The sequence below is a fragment of the Anas acuta genome, chromosome 21 (assembly GCF_963932015.1).
Source record: "Anas acuta chromosome 21, bAnaAcu1.1, whole genome shotgun sequence".
Classification (NCBI taxonomy): domain Eukaryota; kingdom Metazoa; phylum Chordata; class Aves; order Anseriformes; family Anatidae; genus Anas; species Anas acuta.
Window position 1 is genome coordinate 6,293,628 of NC_088999.1, and position 17,805 is coordinate 6,311,432.

General features: G+C 59.4%; 1 protein-coding gene across 1 annotated transcript; it reads left to right on the top strand.

Annotated features, from left to right (window-relative positions):
* Positions 1-1,932: 1,932 nt before the first annotated feature.
* Positions 1,933-4,914, top strand: C21H1orf216 (chromosome 21 C1orf216 homolog). Its single transcript, XM_068657551.1, has 2 exons — positions 1,933-2,079; positions 3,036-4,914. Exon 2 carries the CDS (start codon positions 3,052-3,054, stop codon positions 3,787-3,789), a length of 738 nt encoding a protein of 245 aa, XP_068513652.1. The 5' UTR covers positions 1,933-2,079; positions 3,036-3,051; the 3' UTR covers positions 3,790-4,914.
* Positions 4,915-17,805: the final 12,891 nt, after the last annotated feature.

A 17,805-nucleotide genomic window follows, 5' to 3' on the forward strand; every position in this document is an offset into this window, starting at 1 on the left:
CGGCCCCGTGTCCCCATGTCCCCATCACCCCATGTCCCCATGTCCCTGTGTCCCCAATCCTTCACCAGGAGCTGGTTCCCTGGTGACAGCAGTGCCGTGCTGTGGGGTGTCCCCAAAGAGTTCCCCCATCACTGCTCGCTCCTGGTTTCTGCTGCCCCGTCCACGAGGCTGTGCTGGGACCCGGTGTGGCTCTGGGGGGCTCCTGCCGAATGCAGACATTTTGGGATTCTCTCCGTCTGGGCAGACAGCTGGGGCTGAGGACAAGGCTGGGTTCCCAGCGTGGCCGAGCTGTTTTCATTGCAAACAGCAAATCCGCTCCGGCCTCAATCAGACAGAGATAATCCCAGGGCCGGGGGATCTGCACCGCTGCAAACCCCAACCAAATGGGACCCAGAACTGTGAGCTCCTGGCACCGATCCTGCCCGTGTGGTCGCCAGCACTGGGGGGAGGAAAAAAACCCAAACGGGGGGGGGAGGAAACCCCAAATACAGCACGAGTAAAGCCAGGCCAGTGGCAGTGGGTCCTGGCCCCAACCGGCCCCACGGGACCCCACGGGCAGGGGATGGAGGGGGGCAGCGCCCCGGCCCCCCAGCAGCGCTGGGAGCCTTTTTTTGCTCGTTGAAACCCAAATCTGTGATGAGAAAGGGTCGGCTTCAGCCGAGCTGCAGGAGAAGGTCCCCGGCCCGGGGCTGTTTTCCTCGTTGCTCTCTCAGTGCAATGTTTTGCTTTGCTTTGACTTCGGGCCCCTAAAGGCAGCTGGACACCAACCGGCGCTAACAAACACAGCTCACAGCAGAGCAGAGCCCATTGTTCACCCTATTTTTTATTTTTTTATTTTTTTTCCCTTTCCTGCCCATTCCCAGAAGTGTCTGAGCCGGTTTCTGCCTTTCCTGTGGGACGGGAACGTTTCGTTCCTTTCATCTCGGCCTTTCCTACCAGACAAGGCCCAGGCCGTGGCTCCCAGCCCCACCAATTTCTCCAGAGCAGGGCCTGTGGGGGCAGATGGGGTGAGGGTGGGGGGGCTAAAAGGAGGCGTCTGTCACTTGTGGGTGACATTCCCCTGCTCCAAAACCCCGCAGTGAGGTGGCCTTGGGTCCCCCAGCACCATGTGGGATGCTGGTGAAGGCCCCGTCCAGACGGAGCCAGCAGAAGCGCCCGTCCAAGGGGGGGCATCTCTGTCCCCCCCCCCGGCTCACCCTGGCCCCACAAAGCATCTTTATCCCCTGGTCGCCTGCAGTGCTTCATGTGACCCCCCAGGCCCCCGTGGGAGCCGTCTGATGTGGTGAGGGGCAACAACGGCCCCATTGAGAGCCCTGGCTCCCATTGCCCCCCCTCGCACCCCCCAAGGGCCCTGCTGAGCCTCACGGGACCCCCGGGACCAGGGCTGGGATGGAGCCGTCGCGTCCCGAATGCGGGCACCTCCCCGTGTGGTTGCACCCATGGGTAACCCCGAGACCCTACTGTCCATGGGGGGGGGTGTGGGGTGCACCCCCCTGACCCCACTGTCTGCAAGGGGTGTATGGGGGGGCTACACCCTCAAACCCATTGCTCATGGAGAGGGGCTGCACCCCTGTGACCCCACTACTCATGGAGGGGTGGGGGGGCTTCATCCCCATGACCCCACTGCCAATGGGGGCTCTATGGGGGGGGCTGCATCCTCAAACCCCACTGCTCATAGGGGGTGTATGGGGGGGGCTGCATCCCCAAACCCCACTGCCCATGGACAGGGGCTGCACCACCACGACCCCACTGCCCACGAGGATGTCCGTGGGGGGGCTACACCCCTGCGACCCCCCCCCCTTATTCGGTCCCCCCCCGGAGCATCCCGCCCCTCCCGCGGGACCCCACAGCCACGCGTGTGCGGGGGCCCCGTCCAGCCGCCGCCCCCCACGACCCCCAGGACCCCTTCAGGACCCCTCAAGCCCCCTCCCCGTGCCCGGTGCCCCCCCCCCAGATCCCGTTTAAGCGGGGGGGGGACCCGGGGCGCCGTCGGAAGTGCGGGGCCTGGCACCTCCCCGTTTCCGTTCCCCCCCCCCCCCAGGCGGCGGCGGCGGCGGAGCTGCGGGCTCGGGGCTGCCGGTGAGCGCTGCCGGCACCGGGGGGGGGGCACCGGGGGGGGGCACCGGGTGTGTGTGGGGAGGGGGCGGCAGGGCCGGAGGGGGGGGCTTGGGAATGGAGGTGGGGGATAAAGGACCGGGGGGGGGGGGTTGCAGGACCGGGGGGGGTTGCAGGAACAGGGGGGGGTCTGCAGGACTCGGGGGGGGTCGTAGGACTGGGGGGGGTCCTGCAGGACCGGGGGGGGATGCAGGAACAGGGGGGGGTCTGCATGACCCGGGGGGGGTCGTAGGATCGGGAGGGGGGGCAGCAGGACCAGTGGGATGCTGTAGGACCGAGGGGGGGGCTGCACGATCTGGGGGTGCCCGCAGGACTTGGTGGGGGGGAGCAGGACCGGGGGGTCTGCAGAAGGACCGGGGGGGGGCACGGGACCAGGGGGGACCCCGCAGGACCCGGGGGGGGGGGGCACTCAGGACCATGGTGGGGGTCTGCACCAGGCCAGCCCACACCATCAGGGCTCATCCCCACGGGTGACCCCATAAATAAATGTTCCTCCTGCTGGAGCCTCATCTCCTTCCCAGCAAACCTCCATCAGCGTGGCACTAATTAATTAATTAATTAATTGGCGGACACAGGCATGAGCATGCCCCCCAACCCTTGCCAAAAGGAAGCCATAAAACCGTGGCTCCAGGCGGGGTGCTTGCCCCAGCCGTGCCCCCCCCGACCCTGGGGCCATTTGGGGTTCCCAGCCCAGAGGCACCTCAAAACCCCGGGGGCAGGAGTTTGGCCTCGGCAGCTTTAAATGAGGCAAACGAAGTACGAGGGCGTTTGCCTCCTTGTTTGGCCAGCCCTTGTACCCACTTGCCATGCCCCACAACGTGCCCTGACCCCCCCCAGCACCCCAAACCTCCCAAACCCCTTATCCCACAGCCCCCCGGCCCCATATTGATGCCAACCCGGTGCCTGGCTCTCTCTTGCAGGCAGGAGCCCGGCGAGATGTTTGCCGTCTGCCCGCCCGATGCCCCATTGAATTCCCCGTTCCCAGGTGTCCCCACGCTGGGCGCAGCCTTCCCGGGGGCGGGGGGGGGCTGCGGCCCCGACCCCAACTGCAACTTCTCCGGGGAGGGGTGCGACAGCAACCAGAACTGGAGCCAGCATGCGCTGGGCAGCGACGGGGCCGGGGGGGGCGAAAACACGCCAAATCCCTCCGATAATCTGCTGTTATTAACGCGGAGACAGGAGGGGCAGGGCGGGCTTAGGGACACCCCCCGGAGCGCAGCGCGTCCCCCTGAGGAGGGCGAGCGCAGCCCCCCCGAGGGAGCAGAGGTCGGGGGGGCGGTGGGTGGCGAGCCCCCGGGGTCCCCCGTGGAGGACAACGGCTACGCCAGCAGCGCCCTCAGCATCGACAGCCCCGACAGCGCCTGCGGTGGCTCCTGGGACCCCCCCGGTGCCCCCCCCGTGGCCGAATCCCATCCCGAACCCCTGTTCCCGGTGCTGGCGGAGGCGGTGCAGCACCTCCAGGACAAGGAGCGCTTCAAGGAGCGGGAGAAGGAGAAGCACCACGTGCAGCTGGTGATGTACCGGCGCCTGGCCCTGCTGCGCTGGATCCACGGCCTCCAGCAGAAGGTGGTGGAGCAGCAGAACCGGCTGCAGGAGAGCTTCGACACCATCCTGGACAACCGCAAGGAGCTGATCCGCTGCATGCAGCAGGGCGCCCCGTGCCCCAGCCTCTGAGAGCTGCCCCAAGCTCCCAGCCGGGGTTTGCTCCTGCTCGCCTCCTGAGCCCCGTTTGGAGCCCTTCGTGCGAGCATTCGGCACCACGAATTCTGCTGGCCAAGTCCCTGGAGCTCTGCAGCTCCGTGAGGGTTTATTGCCGGATAACGCACCCCAAAGAGGGTGCGTAGTTGAAAGGGGGGGGTCTGTGACAGCCCCAGGGCCACCTCGGGTGTCGCGTGGCTCACGCAGCAGAGTTTTAAAGGACATTTCGTCGCCCACCTCTCCTCTTCCTCACTCGGCACATGCACCAGCACTCGAGGCTCCTTGCACGGTGTCGCCTCCGTCCCGCATCATGGACCTGGAGCAGCCCGGTGGTGCTGTGCAAGGTGTCCCGTGCCATTCCTAGGGCCTCGCCCCAGTGCCCAGCCTAATGAAGCACGTTTAAAGCCCTGCAGATACGATCTGAGCTAACGCACCAGCTCCAGAGAGACAGAGAGAGGGTGAGAATCACCCTGAAAAGTGACCTCAGAACGGTTAAAAACAATTCCAAGTCTCAATGGCTTCAAATCCTGTATACTTTTTTTTTTTTTATATACATATTCAGTATTAGAGAAGAGTTAATTCCGATTTTTTTTACAGCCAGGTTCTAGATATGCACATCCGTGTGCTGTGGGAGCTGCTTCACCGCGGTGCATGATCAGGAAGCCGCTCGCAGAGTCGTGCCGTGTGTGTGTGTGTTAATTTATCACTTTAAAGCAAACAGTATTTTTTTTTTTTCTGAGCTGCATTTTATCCAGCGAGGGCTGCACAGGGACTGTGAGGAACAGCCTCGTTAAACAGAGATTAAAAAGGAGATGCTCTGCATGCTTGCTGTATTTTCCCAAGCGCTTACATGCCGTGTTGTGCTCAAGTTGCTGGTGTGGCAGGAGCAGCACCCTGGGGTCCGGATGCAGTCGGGACTGGGCTGCGCTCCCGCCCTGCCCAGAGTGCACAAAGCTGAGCCCGACAGTGTCCCCAAAAGCACCCGGCTGCTCCGAAACACCGCCACGCTCGTGCTTGCTCCTGCTCAGCACCCGCTGCATGCTTCATATCAGCCCACGGGCATTGTGCACGCCCTAATAAAAACCTCGCAGGTGAAACAGCCGAGTGGGTTTGTTCCTTTTCTCCTTCTCTGCAGCACGGTCCCCTCCTGACCTGGGAGCATCACGGGGTGCGGGGCTGGAGCTGCCCCCTCCTGCGCCGAGCCTGGCTCCAGGCGGGCAGCGGCAGGGCTGGGGGGGCAGCTCGGCGCTGATGGGGCTGGAGATAAAAACACCTGAGTGCTGACCCGAAGGTGACTTTGCCTCGGGCCTCGCAGAGATTAAATAGAGATGAAAAAAAGGCCTTTGAACCTTCCTTCACCTTTTTTTTTTTTTTTTTCTCTCTCCCCTTTCCTGCTTCTCCTCTACAGCCGCTGAACCTTGGGGACCTGAAGGATGCGATAGCCCCAGTTAAAACCCTCGGGGACTGGGGTAGCGGTGCCTGAAGGGGACTCCCGGGCAGGGCAGCTGCCTTTTTCCACCCTTTAAGTCACTGAGGAGTGGGGGCCACGAGGAGCTGTGTCCCCAGCCCCTGCCAGCCGGGTTCGTGGCCGTTTTTTGGCTGCTGGCTCGCGCGAGCCCGCGGCACGGAGGCTCAGGAGATGCAGGGGAACATGAGACCCCCGGGCCGGCTGCTCTCCTTAGCCAGCTGAGCGATTCTCTGTTTGTCTTGGTCGAATGCTTTACACAAATAATTATTTCCAAGGTAAATATTGTGAAAATCCAGATTATTTGCTCAAGAAATGAAAGAATAACTGCGGGAGCAGATCAAAGGGGTGGATCTGCTCCGCCAGCAAGAGGCTTCCTCCCCGAGCGCTGGGAGCCCCGATGCCTGCGCCCCCGGAGCTGGGTGTAGATGGCCAGCCGTGATTTGCAAAATCCACTTCTTCCCAAGTGTTTCCACCCCCAGCTCCGATACCCAAGCGAGATTTGCGAATTAATTAAACCCCCCATGGACTGCAGGGGGGAAAACAAAGACGCAAAAACCCACGGGGCTGAGCCTGTGCCAGCTTCAGGGGGTGATGTCCTCGCTCTGCATCCCGGGGGATGGTGACCCCGCAAAGAAATCCCGCCACAGCCCCGTGCCAGCCCTGCCCAGCCCCTCGTGGGTGAGGATCCAACCATGGCTGGGCTCAACCTGGCCCCACACTGGGCATTTCTCCATCCTTAGAGATTTCCAAGCCCCCAAAATTAAGGTTCCAGATTCTCCTCCTGCAGATGGATGCTGTGACTCTCGGGGTCTGTGCAGAGCTGCTCCAGCCTCGAAGCCCCCCAGCATGATGGCACAACCCAGTGACACCAGTGGGGTCTGGATCTGGCCGCCCAGTGGGGCTGGAGCCGGGGCTCGCACGTGACGGCTTCCTCGGCACGCGGGGAAAATGAGCCATGGACCTCGGGGCATGTGAGCCTGAATTTCCATGCGCAGCAGACAGGGCCCTTTGTTTTTAAGGTCTCCTCTGGAAGTTTATTGTTATTATTATATTAAAGCCCTGCAACACTGGGCCGATTTTACTGCGCAAAGCAAGGTTTGGCACACGGTGCCTTTCTTTAGATGTCAAAATAATGGCATAAAAGAAAATCAAGCATTTAGGAAGGTTTGGAGGGAAATGTTTTACCTTGTAATTTGAATCCAGCCTAACTATTTCCAGTGTTTTGTGGGCTTAAAAAAAGGCCTTTAAAAATAAAATCGTACGATGTGATAACTGATGCCATGAAAGTACAAAAGAAAATGAATCAACGCGGGCCATTAACATCCAGAGATCCAGACTGGGATGCACTTAAAGCCCTCCTTTTTTATTTTCAGTGTATTTCCACTCTGAAAAGTGACTCTAAAAAGGGCGTCCTGGGCTCTTCCATTTGTGTCTCGGGGACTTGCAGCTCTCCCACACTCGCTTTGCAGTGGGAAGGGCTTTTCCCTGCACCCGGCAGCCCCGTCCCGTGCCACCGCCCTCCCTGGGGCGAGGAGATGAGCTCAGCCCTTATAGAATCCATATGTGCCGCCGTGGCCGAGCACCTGCCGCTGCCTGGGAGGTCCCAGAGGAGAGAAGAGAGGAGAAAAGAGGGGGAGAAAAGAGGAGAAAAGAGGAGAGGGGAGCAGCTCTGCCCTGCATCACCCAGTGGTCTCAGCCGTCCTGCCCCAGGGCATCCGAGCTGGGCAGCCTTTTCCATGCATCCCCTTATCTGTCGGAGCAGCACGGATCTGCAGCCCCCTGTGCAGGGGAAATAAAAAAGGAATGGGGTTTGGGGCTTCACCCCGTGCTCGTGCATGAGCCAGGGTGGGAGGAGGAGTGGGGGTAAGGGGATGGAGGGACGTGCCCCACTGCTGCGTGGTGAGCAGTGCTGCGGGATGCTCTGACCGCAAGGTTCTGGCTCTCCTCGTGCGTCTTAGTGGGGAAGGCTCCTCACCCAGCCAGGCTTTTTTTTTTTTTTTTTTTTGTGCAGCCAAACTCTGCACACCCCGAGCATCTCCAAAAACCCACGAGGCACTCAAAAAGGGGCACAGCCCCGCAAGGATTCGCACGATGGTGCCGGCTCCTGCGTGCATCACGCTGCAGACATCACCCGGGCACGTGTGCCGGAGCAAAGCGCACCGGGACGTGACCCCCCCCCGACGTCCCCAGCTCCGGAGGTGTCGCGCTGCCCGTGCCTCCTCTTCATCAGCACCACGATGGGGAAGGCACCGAGCGCTCGGCTCTGCCGCGGTATCTGATGGAAACGCAGTCTGAGCCTGCCTTCTTTAATGATTCCCTTTGAAATGTTGTTGCTTCCGCACATCCCCCTTCGGGGTAGAATATTAAGCAAGAGCAACTCGGCTGGAAATTCAGATTGTTTTCGTGTCTGTTTTCATTTACATTTTAATGATAGAGAAATCTTATAAATCAGGCTATTTGCAGCACAGCTCCTCAAAAGGAAAGGGGGAAAAAATCAGCTGCAACCATCTCACCTCTGCCCTCTGCAAACCGCACCAGGAGCTGGGGACTGCCAACATCTTTCTGCATGAAAACGCTCTTTTTTTTTCTTTTTTTTTTTTGCCCCCTTTTCCAGCTCTGTTTTTGCACAGCCAGCAGTGAGCTGAGCAGGCAGAAAGCAGCTTTGGGGCACTGCTGAGGTCGCGGGGGCTTTGCAGCAGCCAAGGCAGTGGCTTGCTCGGTGGCCTGGGTGGTGACAGGCGCTGCACCCATGGGAAGGAGGAGAAGGGACCAAGGAGGTGACCGGGTCTCATTGCCAGCAGCTCAAACCCATTCAGCCTTCAAACGGGGGCTGGAGGCTTCTCCCCCTGTTGGCAGAGCCCCATCCCGGGACCTGGGTGCGCTCAGCACCTCGCCACCTCCTCGCATGGGGCAGGGGATCCGGCCCTCCCCGGGAAAACAGCTGGGAGTAAAGATCACTGGAAGAGAAGCAATAAACTCTCGGTTATTCTCCTGCCATTGAGGCCAATCAAGCTGCAAAGAGCGCCTCAAGGCCAGTTGTACATCATTATTTCGGAGCGCGTTCCCCGTGTGATGTAGTGGCTGTCTTGCTGGGGGGGAAGCCTGCGTGGCTTTAAGCAGCCGCGCTGAAATATCTCGAGCCCTGCAAGCAGGGCTTGGAGTCCCGGCAGCCTCCGTGCTGCACTTCAGTCCTCTAAGGGGATAATAATCCGAGCGCCACGCGAGCTCGCTGTCTAGGAGCATTTGATTGAGGGCTTAAAAATGAGGCTTGTGCACGGGCAGCCAAGAAACACCTCCCCGGCCCCAAACGGTGCCGGCTGCAAGGCTCTGCCAGCTCCTTTCGGCTGGGACAGGGGGGAGATGGTGGCCCTGGGCTGCTGAGGACGGGCTCCAGAGCCCCCGTGATGCGCCCAGAGATGAGCACGACTTCCCCTGCACAAACCCGGGCATGGAAGTGCTGCAGCCTCATTGCAAAATATTGCTCACCTCCCTGCTCTCCTCCCTGCTCGCCCCCCTGTCCTCCTGGCCCCGGCACCACGAAGCTGGAAGCGGAGGAAGGCTCAGGCTGGGGTGGCTGGAGGCAGGTTCCCATCTTATCTGTGCTTAAACTCAACCTGAAAGGGTGGTTATGAACAGCCCTGCCTGGGCTGCACTCCTATCTGGATGTTCTGTTTTGGGCTCATCTCCGTTTTTCTCCAGCCTGCCTTAATTTCACTGCTCTCCGGGCAGGGCTGGAAAGGAGAAGGCAGCTCCCAGCTCCCAGCTCTCGGTCATGGATGGAGGTTGCATTTGCACTAGAGCAAAATAAATAAATAAATAAATGTTTGGTTTTTTGAAGCCTGTTGAGGGATCTGGTTGTTTCATTTTGCTTTCCAAAAATCTCCTTCCCCACCATGGCATGGCGCCGTCCATATTTTTATGGGGCTGGGGAGGAAATGGCGCTGCCCTTGGCACCGGGGGCACCGTGCCGCTCCTGGGCGCTGCTCTGATACCAACCTGGGTCCTTCCACCGAGGTTTTCATGCTCGAACCACCCAAAAACCTCTGGGACATGAGGATGGGGTGAGCAGAGCCCAAGCACCTTGCTGCCACCTCATTTTTGGCAGGAGGCGAGGCGGCGGGACGCCGGCCCCACACGGACGCGCACGGCGAACCCAACCCGCCCGCAGCCCGGCGGCACGGAGAGAGCTGGGAAACTTGTGAAAAATTCATGAAAACGAAGAACACAAAGGCGAATTAAGAGGAGCCAGTAGCATCGGGGCTGAGTCTGTTTGGTGTTGATACTGCGCGGAATTAAGCCACGCTGGTCTTTCTCGTGGCCAGAGGGTAAGAAGAGGGCTCCCAGTGGAGAGGACCCAGCCCGGCGCTGGCAGCGCTGAGCGGGGATTGATAACCCGGCACGGGGGGAGCGCCGCGGCTCCCCCGGATGCTGCTCTAGGCCGAAAAGCCTGCATTTATCCCAGCGATAGCAGCCAAGCCAGCGCTGCAGGCCTTGGGGGTAAAAAAGGCTTAAAAACCCATCCTTCATTCAGCAGGCAGCTGAGGCAGGGAGGGGGAGGAGGAGGAGGCAAAAAGAATGAAGGGCGAATTCAGAGCTGGGGGTGGGGGTTGTGCCCCAGATGAGGGGCTCAGCCTGGCTCAAAACCCTGAAATCGCCCCAAATGTGGTGGGAGGGAGGCAGAGGGAGGTGCCACCAGGAGGAGGTTGGAAGATGCCTTTGAAATTCAGGTGGGATTTTGTTTCCCTGTCCCCATATAACTCCCCTCTCCATCCCCAAATAACTTCCTTCCCCATCCCCAAATATCTTCCCTCCCCATCCCCAAATAATTTCCCTCCCCAACCTCCGGTGACCCACTCTGCGTGACCGGTGCCGAGCTCGGGGTCTCCTCACCCACGTCCCCTCCTGCACCCCGTCGAGGCCACACTGCCAGGGGGATTTTTGCCTCAGGGGACAGTTTCATAGGCCCCATGGAGCAGATAACGCAACGTGACAGCGAGAGCTGCCAAAAGCAGCCGGGGGGGCCCAAATGAGGCATCCACCAGGAGCAGGCGGCGGTGCGGAGAGGATGCTGCAGCGACAGGGGTGGCTGGGAAGGTGTCCCCAAAATGTCCTGCCCGTGGTGGGACCCCTGTGCCATGTGTGAGGCTGGTGTAGGGCACCGGGAGGGGAAGAAGCGCCTGGTCCCTGGGGCATGCGGCTCTTTGGGGACGGGTGGCTCTTCATGGGAAACTTTTAAAACGGGTTCAGCTTGGCCGCAGACTGGAAGAAACCCAAATTTTGAAACCTCGAACGTTTTACGAAACTGTTCTTGTTTCCCAGCCAACCCCGCTTCTGAGCTCATTGATGGCAGGGCCGGCGGGGCCGTTAGGATAACCCGACCCGACAGCTCACACGGCGCGGGCCAGAGGAGCGCACTCACTCCTCTCCACCAGCCCCCACTTCCAGCATCTCTTTTGGGAAAGCAGTCATCGTGGTGACCACTGCAAGCCATAATTATGGGATCAAACACCTCTGGGACCCTGCACAGACCCCCTTGGGGCGCTGGGGACATGCTGTTAGCTCCTGGAGGTGGCCACCGATGGCCATGCTCTCCGGAGAGCTGGTCACCACCCAAGGTGACCAAAAGTGCCACCACCCAGCTTCTCCCCGTTGATGGAGGAGCCTCCTGTCGGGTTTCTGGGTAGGGTGCGGAGCGCTAGGACTGCGCTGCGGAAATAATTCCGATTCGGCATGCGTGTAATTACAGATATCTTATCCGAACAGGAGGAGCCAGAACACCAGCGGGTATCGAGGGATGATCTTGCTGATGCGGAGCGGGAGGCGACGCAGCGAGCGGGGCACCCCTGGTGGCACAACGACCCCGACCCCATGGCCTAGGGCAGCCTGACGTGACCATGAGTGTCCCGAGCGTGTGGCACTGACGTGGACACCTCTGCTCGCAGTCTCACACAGCTCCTGTCCCTGTCTCTCGTGCTGTTCCTCCTGGGGACACCTACAAGGGACAGCTGTCCAGATGGAAGGTGTCCACTGGGACAGCCAGAAGGGAACCGGGCAGCATCTTCAGGCTCTCAGTGGCAGGAGGTGACCTCCCCAAAAACTATTGCAGACTGTGGTCAGCCCCCTAGCCCATTTTATTTTATTTTATTTTATTTTGCTTAGATTCAGCCCAAACCTCATGGCTGGTGCGCTGCCGGCTCTGCACACAACATGCTGGGGACACCAGCTCAGTGCCATGTCCCCTGGGCTCGGTGGCATCCCCCTGACACGGGGACAAGGTGGGGATGGAGCAGGGCTGTGGGGTCGCCCCCGGTGCTCCGCAGCGTGCCGGAGCAGGCTCCCGCGATGAAGGGGAAAGGCGCGGGGAGCTCCTCGCAAATGAAAGGCAGCCCCTGCAGCAAACTCCTCGGAAATTACCCCGGTGATGAATCTCTCCCGAAGTGACTGGTGATAAATGAAGCGATTACGGGACTGACCTGCCGGTGGGGCTGGAGTTTTTTGGGGAGGGGGGCGGGTAATGAGGGCTGGGAGCTCCGTGCGGGAGGGCAGCCTTCCCCGATGCTACAATTTGGGCTTTTTCGGCCCCATCACCTCCTAAAGCTGTTTGGCCTCACCGGGCTCCTTCCCTTGCTCCTGCAGCTCGAGGTGCAGTGGAAGTGCCCGTCCCGTCCCTGGGGGGCTGTTAGCGGGGGGGTCCCGGAGCTGATGAGCCCGGAGCAGGGGCCGCTGCTGCTCTCAGCTGCGTTTGGTGGTCCCTGCCCGGAGCGGGGGCTAACGCGTGTGAAAAGCAGATTTATTTTCGCCTCCGTTTCATATTCTTCACGCTCCGCGGCGTGAGACAAAGGCTCAGCTCTTCAATGGAGTCCTAAGAATAAACCCTAAACCTCATCAAATCCAATCCGCCAATAAAAATTGCCCCAACAAAAGGCCGGGGACGGAGGGCGGCGGCGGGGGCCTTTTCGCCCCGATAACAAGTTTTCACAAGACTGTTTATCCGCACAATTTGGAACGACACTTAAAATCTCTAATCCCAACAGGCATGAAAGTGCTTGTCCGGAGCAAGCAGGTGGGCTGTCCCGCCGCAGCCGAATCGCCAAAGATGCTCGGTGGCCGCCGCGGCGCCCGTGGGGGTCACGGGGAAGGCGCTGAGACGGGGCAGCTGCAGCCTGAATGCTCCCCTTCAGCCTCAAAGCCTCTCCCCACCCCTCTCGCCGTCCCCCTCCCACCTATTCAGCCCGCTTTTAAAAGGCAGCAAAATGGTTACAAGGGCTAAAGCAGAGGCGAGCAAAATGCTCCACAATGGGGAGGACAAAGGAGGGCTCGGGGCTGGTCCCTAATCCACAGCCCACGGCGAGGCAGCCACCAGGATTAGAGCCGCTGCCAGGGGAGGGCTGTAGGGGCTCCCCCAGCTCCGGCCGGCCACGGGGGTTTTTTGGGGTGAGCCCTCCCCTGAGCCACGCATCCGGCCCCTCGGGGCAGGGGGAGATGTGGAAGGGCTGGGACAAAGCGAGGGAAGCGCCAGGCACGCTTTTCCTAGCGCTGTTTTTTAGGGTGGGGGGCTGGAGGTGGGAGCTGGGGGGCAGCTACGGGGGCAAAGCCCTGGTGCAGGGGGAGCAGGAGGCGCCCTGTCCTCACGGTGAGACCGTGGTGGTGGTTTGGGGAAGCGCAGAGCAGCCCCAAATGCCATCACGGGGCACTGTGGGGCGGGCAGCGGGTCCCCTGGGACACGAGGGGCACCTGGAGTTTAACAGAGACTTTCCTCTGTAGTGGGTCATGGCCCCAAGACACCCAGCCAGCCTCAATGCCCTCATTTTCTCCCTCCAAAAATCCTTTATTCCTCCACAAACCCAACAAAGCTTTAATAACAAACAGTAGCTGCTTCATGGCCTGATTCTGGGCTCTCAGGGCTGTGGGTGCCCACCCCACACAGGGTGTCTTCCCCTCTGGCTGCTCCCCCCAAGCTGCCAGATTTGTGCCGAACACCCCAGGGTGCCTGTGGCAGGGGTTGAGCCCCGACCCCAAGAGCTGGGGTCTCGGGGCACCATCGAGGTGGGATGCTCACCCCCTTTCCTCCGTGCGCCCCGGGGCTCAGCCCAGCCCCACTGTCGACACATGGTGCCCAGCAGCAGTTTGGGGAAAAACTCCTTTCCCTGGGCCTGAAGCCATCACCCAGGCAGGCGACATCCCTCCGCACGACGTCAGGGCTCCTCTCCTTCTAAAGCTGCTCTTGAAATTAAGGTAATTATTTTCACAGCCTCCCCTTCTGCAATTTCTGCCCCCGCGTTATCTGCCGGAGCAAGGCGCCGTCCCCTCCCCGAGCGCGCAGCAGACGGTGCGTGCTGCTAATCCCTTTAGCACCCCATAACTATCACCGAGACATAACGGGGCTTGCAATAAACCCAAACTGACGTCCCCTTCGCACGTGGAAGTGGTGAGAGAGGCGTCAGGGTCAGCACGGGGGCCGGAGCCCGCCGGGTGTCGCAGGGACGCGCCGCGGTGGCAGCCTGGCAGGAGACGTGTCCCCCCGGTCCTGTGCCTGGTGCTGAGCACGGCTGGGTTTAACACGGCGTGTTGGCACCCAAAGGTGCTGTTGTGTGGTGGTATCTAAATGTCCTCGTGGCCCAGAAGGGGCTGGGATGAGAAAACTAGAGCAGAAGTGAGGGATGTGCAGGATGAAGCTGGGGGCACCGTGGTCCCCATAGCGTGTGGCCAAGGTTTGGGCATCCCCAGCCCGGGATGCTCCAAGTGAAAAGGCATTTAATTACTGTCAGCGCCTGAGCACCTTTATCAAGGCAATTATTGCTCCCTCCTTTCCCCAAAACTGGGCCAGCAGCTGGTGGGAGCTCCGGACTGCTTTTCAAATAGGGTTTTGACATCCAAAGGGGAGGTCGGGGATCCATCAGGGATCCTGGGAGCTGCCCATGGACCACGGGGATCCACGAGGTTTGTTGGTGCCCAGCAGGTAGCACAGACCCAGCCCCTACAAACTGTTCCTGGGGAGCAAAGAGCTGATCTCTTCCATGCCCCGTAGTGCAAACAGGAACTGGGTTTCCACGCTTCCAGTCTGAGCCAGGCCGCCCCCTCCTTCCCTACAATAATTCCTGGTTAAAACCATGAAACTACAGCGAAAGCAACACCACATTTTGGCCATGCCGCGTACTTTTTCCTTCCCGTGTTCGTAGCGGAACAAAAGCTCTTGAATAAAGTTAAAAAAAAAAAAAAAAAAAAGACCATAGCGAGGTCGTGCTTTAAATTAGCATTCATTTCCAAAGCCCAGACAGACCCGCTAAGCAAATTGTGGCCATTAATATATTAACAACAGATTTTCCCCTACTGCTCCTTTGGGTCCCGGGCGCACCAGGGGCTCTGAGCAGGGCTGGATGCTGCCCGGTGCCACCGCCGTGCACCCGCCTGCTGCAGGAGGGTGGCGGGGGTGACCTCAATACCGGGGGTGACCACGGCACCTCTAATCCCCTCTTTTAATTGATTACTCTCACCCAGCCCCCGAGGCGGTGAGAACGGGGGACCCACCCTCTATAGATTAGCACCCTTTAGTTTACAGCTCAGCCACTTTTTCAGCCCTCTGCCCTGCAGCAATGCATGAAAATAACACTAATCTCATTAAGGACAGAAGGGAGCCCTTCAAAGTTTATTAATAATGGGAGCAGACAGGGAGAGAGCCGGGCTCTGGGTCAGATTTCAAAGCCGGGGGAAGCGGCAGGGGCTGTGTTTGCCAGGCAGGAGGTTTTGCTCTGGTTTAAGCCAGGTTTGGAGGCTGCCGGTGGGCATCGAGGGGATGGGGACGGCTGCGAGAAGCAGGAGGGCAGGAGCAGCACAGGGATCCAGGGGCTGCTCCTCCATCAGCACCAGTCTCTCGGGGCTCAGGGTTGTGCCCCCATTACCCCTACAAGGTCTCCTCGCCTGCAAAAGGTGGTAAACGAGGCATTGGGTTTAAATGCTGGAGGTAAGGGGCCTATGTTAAATAAAATATTAAGGTTTTCTAAACCTAAAACAGCACTGTATCCCTGATTTTGGTGTTTTAGGTAGAATTGTAGGATCTTTCCCCTTCCTGCCTCCCCTGCTCAGCTCCTGGGCACATCAGCAGGCCCAGCACGCACGTCCCTGGCACAGCGTCCCTGACCCCAAGGAGCTCTTTGGGTCTCTCCTCCCCAAAGAGGACAGACCTCTGGGCTTCTCCCTCCTCTCAGCTCCCCACCAGCTGACCCCAGCTCCCCAAAAACCATCAGCGGGGCCGTGAGGAGCCCCCAGATGCTCCCTAATGAAGAGACCCCAAAGAGGAGCGCAGCACAGAGGCGCATCCCGCCTCCAGCAGCAGGGCAGCAACCAAGCCCCCAGCTCAGCACCAAACCCCTGCCCTCTCTCTGCCTCCTCTTTCTGCTCTTTCCCCTCCCTCCCCGCTGCCCAATTATCACCCTGTTAAACCGCACAGCTGCCGGGACTTTCATCTTCAGGCTTGCGCCCCGCAGGTTTTACCCTCACCTCGCAGCGCTGGTGTGAACAGGAGCTGGAGGAGAGCTCGCCCCGGCTCCTCGCAGGGCTGGGCTCCCACGAGGGGCCGAGCTGCACCTCCATCTGCTTGGGCTTCGGCGGGTATTAATTAGTGGGGAGGGACCCTGAGGACAGCCTGAAATTTGGGGGAGCAGAGCGATGGGATCAGCGGTGAGCTGGCACCGTGCGCTCGTGGGCAGCTCGATGCTCCCCATGGGACGGGGACATGAAGCACGTTTTGTCGAGGGCTTTCAGGCCTTGCTGGCAGATCCGTAATGCTGACAAGCAGGCTGGTAGCACTCCAGCAGAAGCACTTTCTGAGAGATCATCCCATTTTGTTTAAGCTGCCCAAATTCCCCCCAGCAGAGGCTGTGCATTTTTAAAGCCTGCTCCACGCGAAGCGCGCCGAGGCCGAGATGCGTTTTGAGGGATGCACCTTGGTTTACTGACTTCAAAAAGGCAGAGGATGACAAAAATGCTCCAGAGGCAGCAGGCCAGGCTTCACCATGCAGCAGGAGCTTGGCGCTGCAGGACCTGAGCACTGTGACCAGGATTTCCAGCAGAGCTTTGGGGTTTGGGTGCTCGGATCCCGTAACGGGATGCCGCAAATCCCAGATGTGCAAACCACGGAAGGAGAAGGCTTTCCTTGAGTTGCTGAGATGAATCGTGGTGGAGTCAGCACCCAGCCCATGTAACACACTCCTGACCATGCTCTGGCCCCTGCTGGGGCTATCTGCAGAGCGGGGGGCTCGGGGTGCAGCCCCCTGGGCTGGGGGGGCTGCAGGGAGGATGAGAGACGGAGTGCGAGGAGGGAGGGTCCCAGGCTGCGATCCCTCCAGGCCCAACCTAATCACCATCGCTCTGCATTATTACCCTGCCTAACGCGGCATGCTTTTAAATAAAATATGCAAAGATTTCTCAAATTATTTCCCCGGGGCAAGTGCGTTTTCTATCTTCGCTCGTGCATGTTAATCTGAAAAATGCAAATTCCGCACACACCCCCATCTGTTGGGGCTTGGCCATTTATTAACTTCTTTTTTGAATGTGAAATGTTGCTTTCTTTTATATATATATATACACACACACACGAAAAAAAGCAATGAGTTTTGTTATCTCTGCTTATATTTTATTTCATTTAGGGAAAACAGGTTTTAATGGATAAAAATAATAATAATAATAAGATGGCCCCGAGGTGGCGAGGATTACGACTCACTCAACACTGGAGTTTTAATCAGGATTAGGGCTCTGAGAAGGCTGCCCCTGCTTTAAGGAGAAATGTGGATGTGCAGGGGATGCGACTTGCTGGTTTGTTTAGCCAGGCTGAGCCGAGAGCACATCCCAAGGGCTGCGGGGCTGTCCCTGTGCCCAGCACTGGGGGTGACAGTCCCCAGGTGCGGCAGCCCCGCTCCCCTCTCCGTTATTAGGGCTCCTTTGCAAAACCATTAAAAATATAAAGAAAAACGCAACCACGCAGGGAAAAAAAAATAAATAAAAAGGGGGGGAAGCAGCGACCCACGCCAGGGCTGTCCCTGATGAGAACCCGATGTGACAGAGCTCAGCGCGCTGAGCATAATTGGAGGCCCACGGACAAACTTGCGCACAGACCAAACGCGTCCCGTCCCCGAGCCTCCGGGCTGGGGCTGCAGCCTGGCTGCCTCCGGGAGCATCCTCGTCCACCTGTAATGAGACAAAAGCCAGGCAAACGCACACGGGAAGGGAAGGAGAAACTCTCTGGCAATGAGATCAAAGTCCTCGCTGCTAAACGAGTGTCCTGCAGCTACTAAAACCCAAATAACCCTCGTTGCGGCCGCGCGCTCGGGGCAGCGCAGGAGCGAGTGCTGCTGCTCCCACACCGCCCCGAGCCCCCATCCAGCAGGACCATGTGTTTGCTTTATTTCAGGCTTTGGAGCACTCCTGCTCCCAATTCCCCCGGGCACACGAAGCTCGGGAGCGAGGCACAAATGGGAAGAAATGTGCAGGGTCTCTTTGGGGCGTCGGTGTTTGCGTGAAGGGCGAGC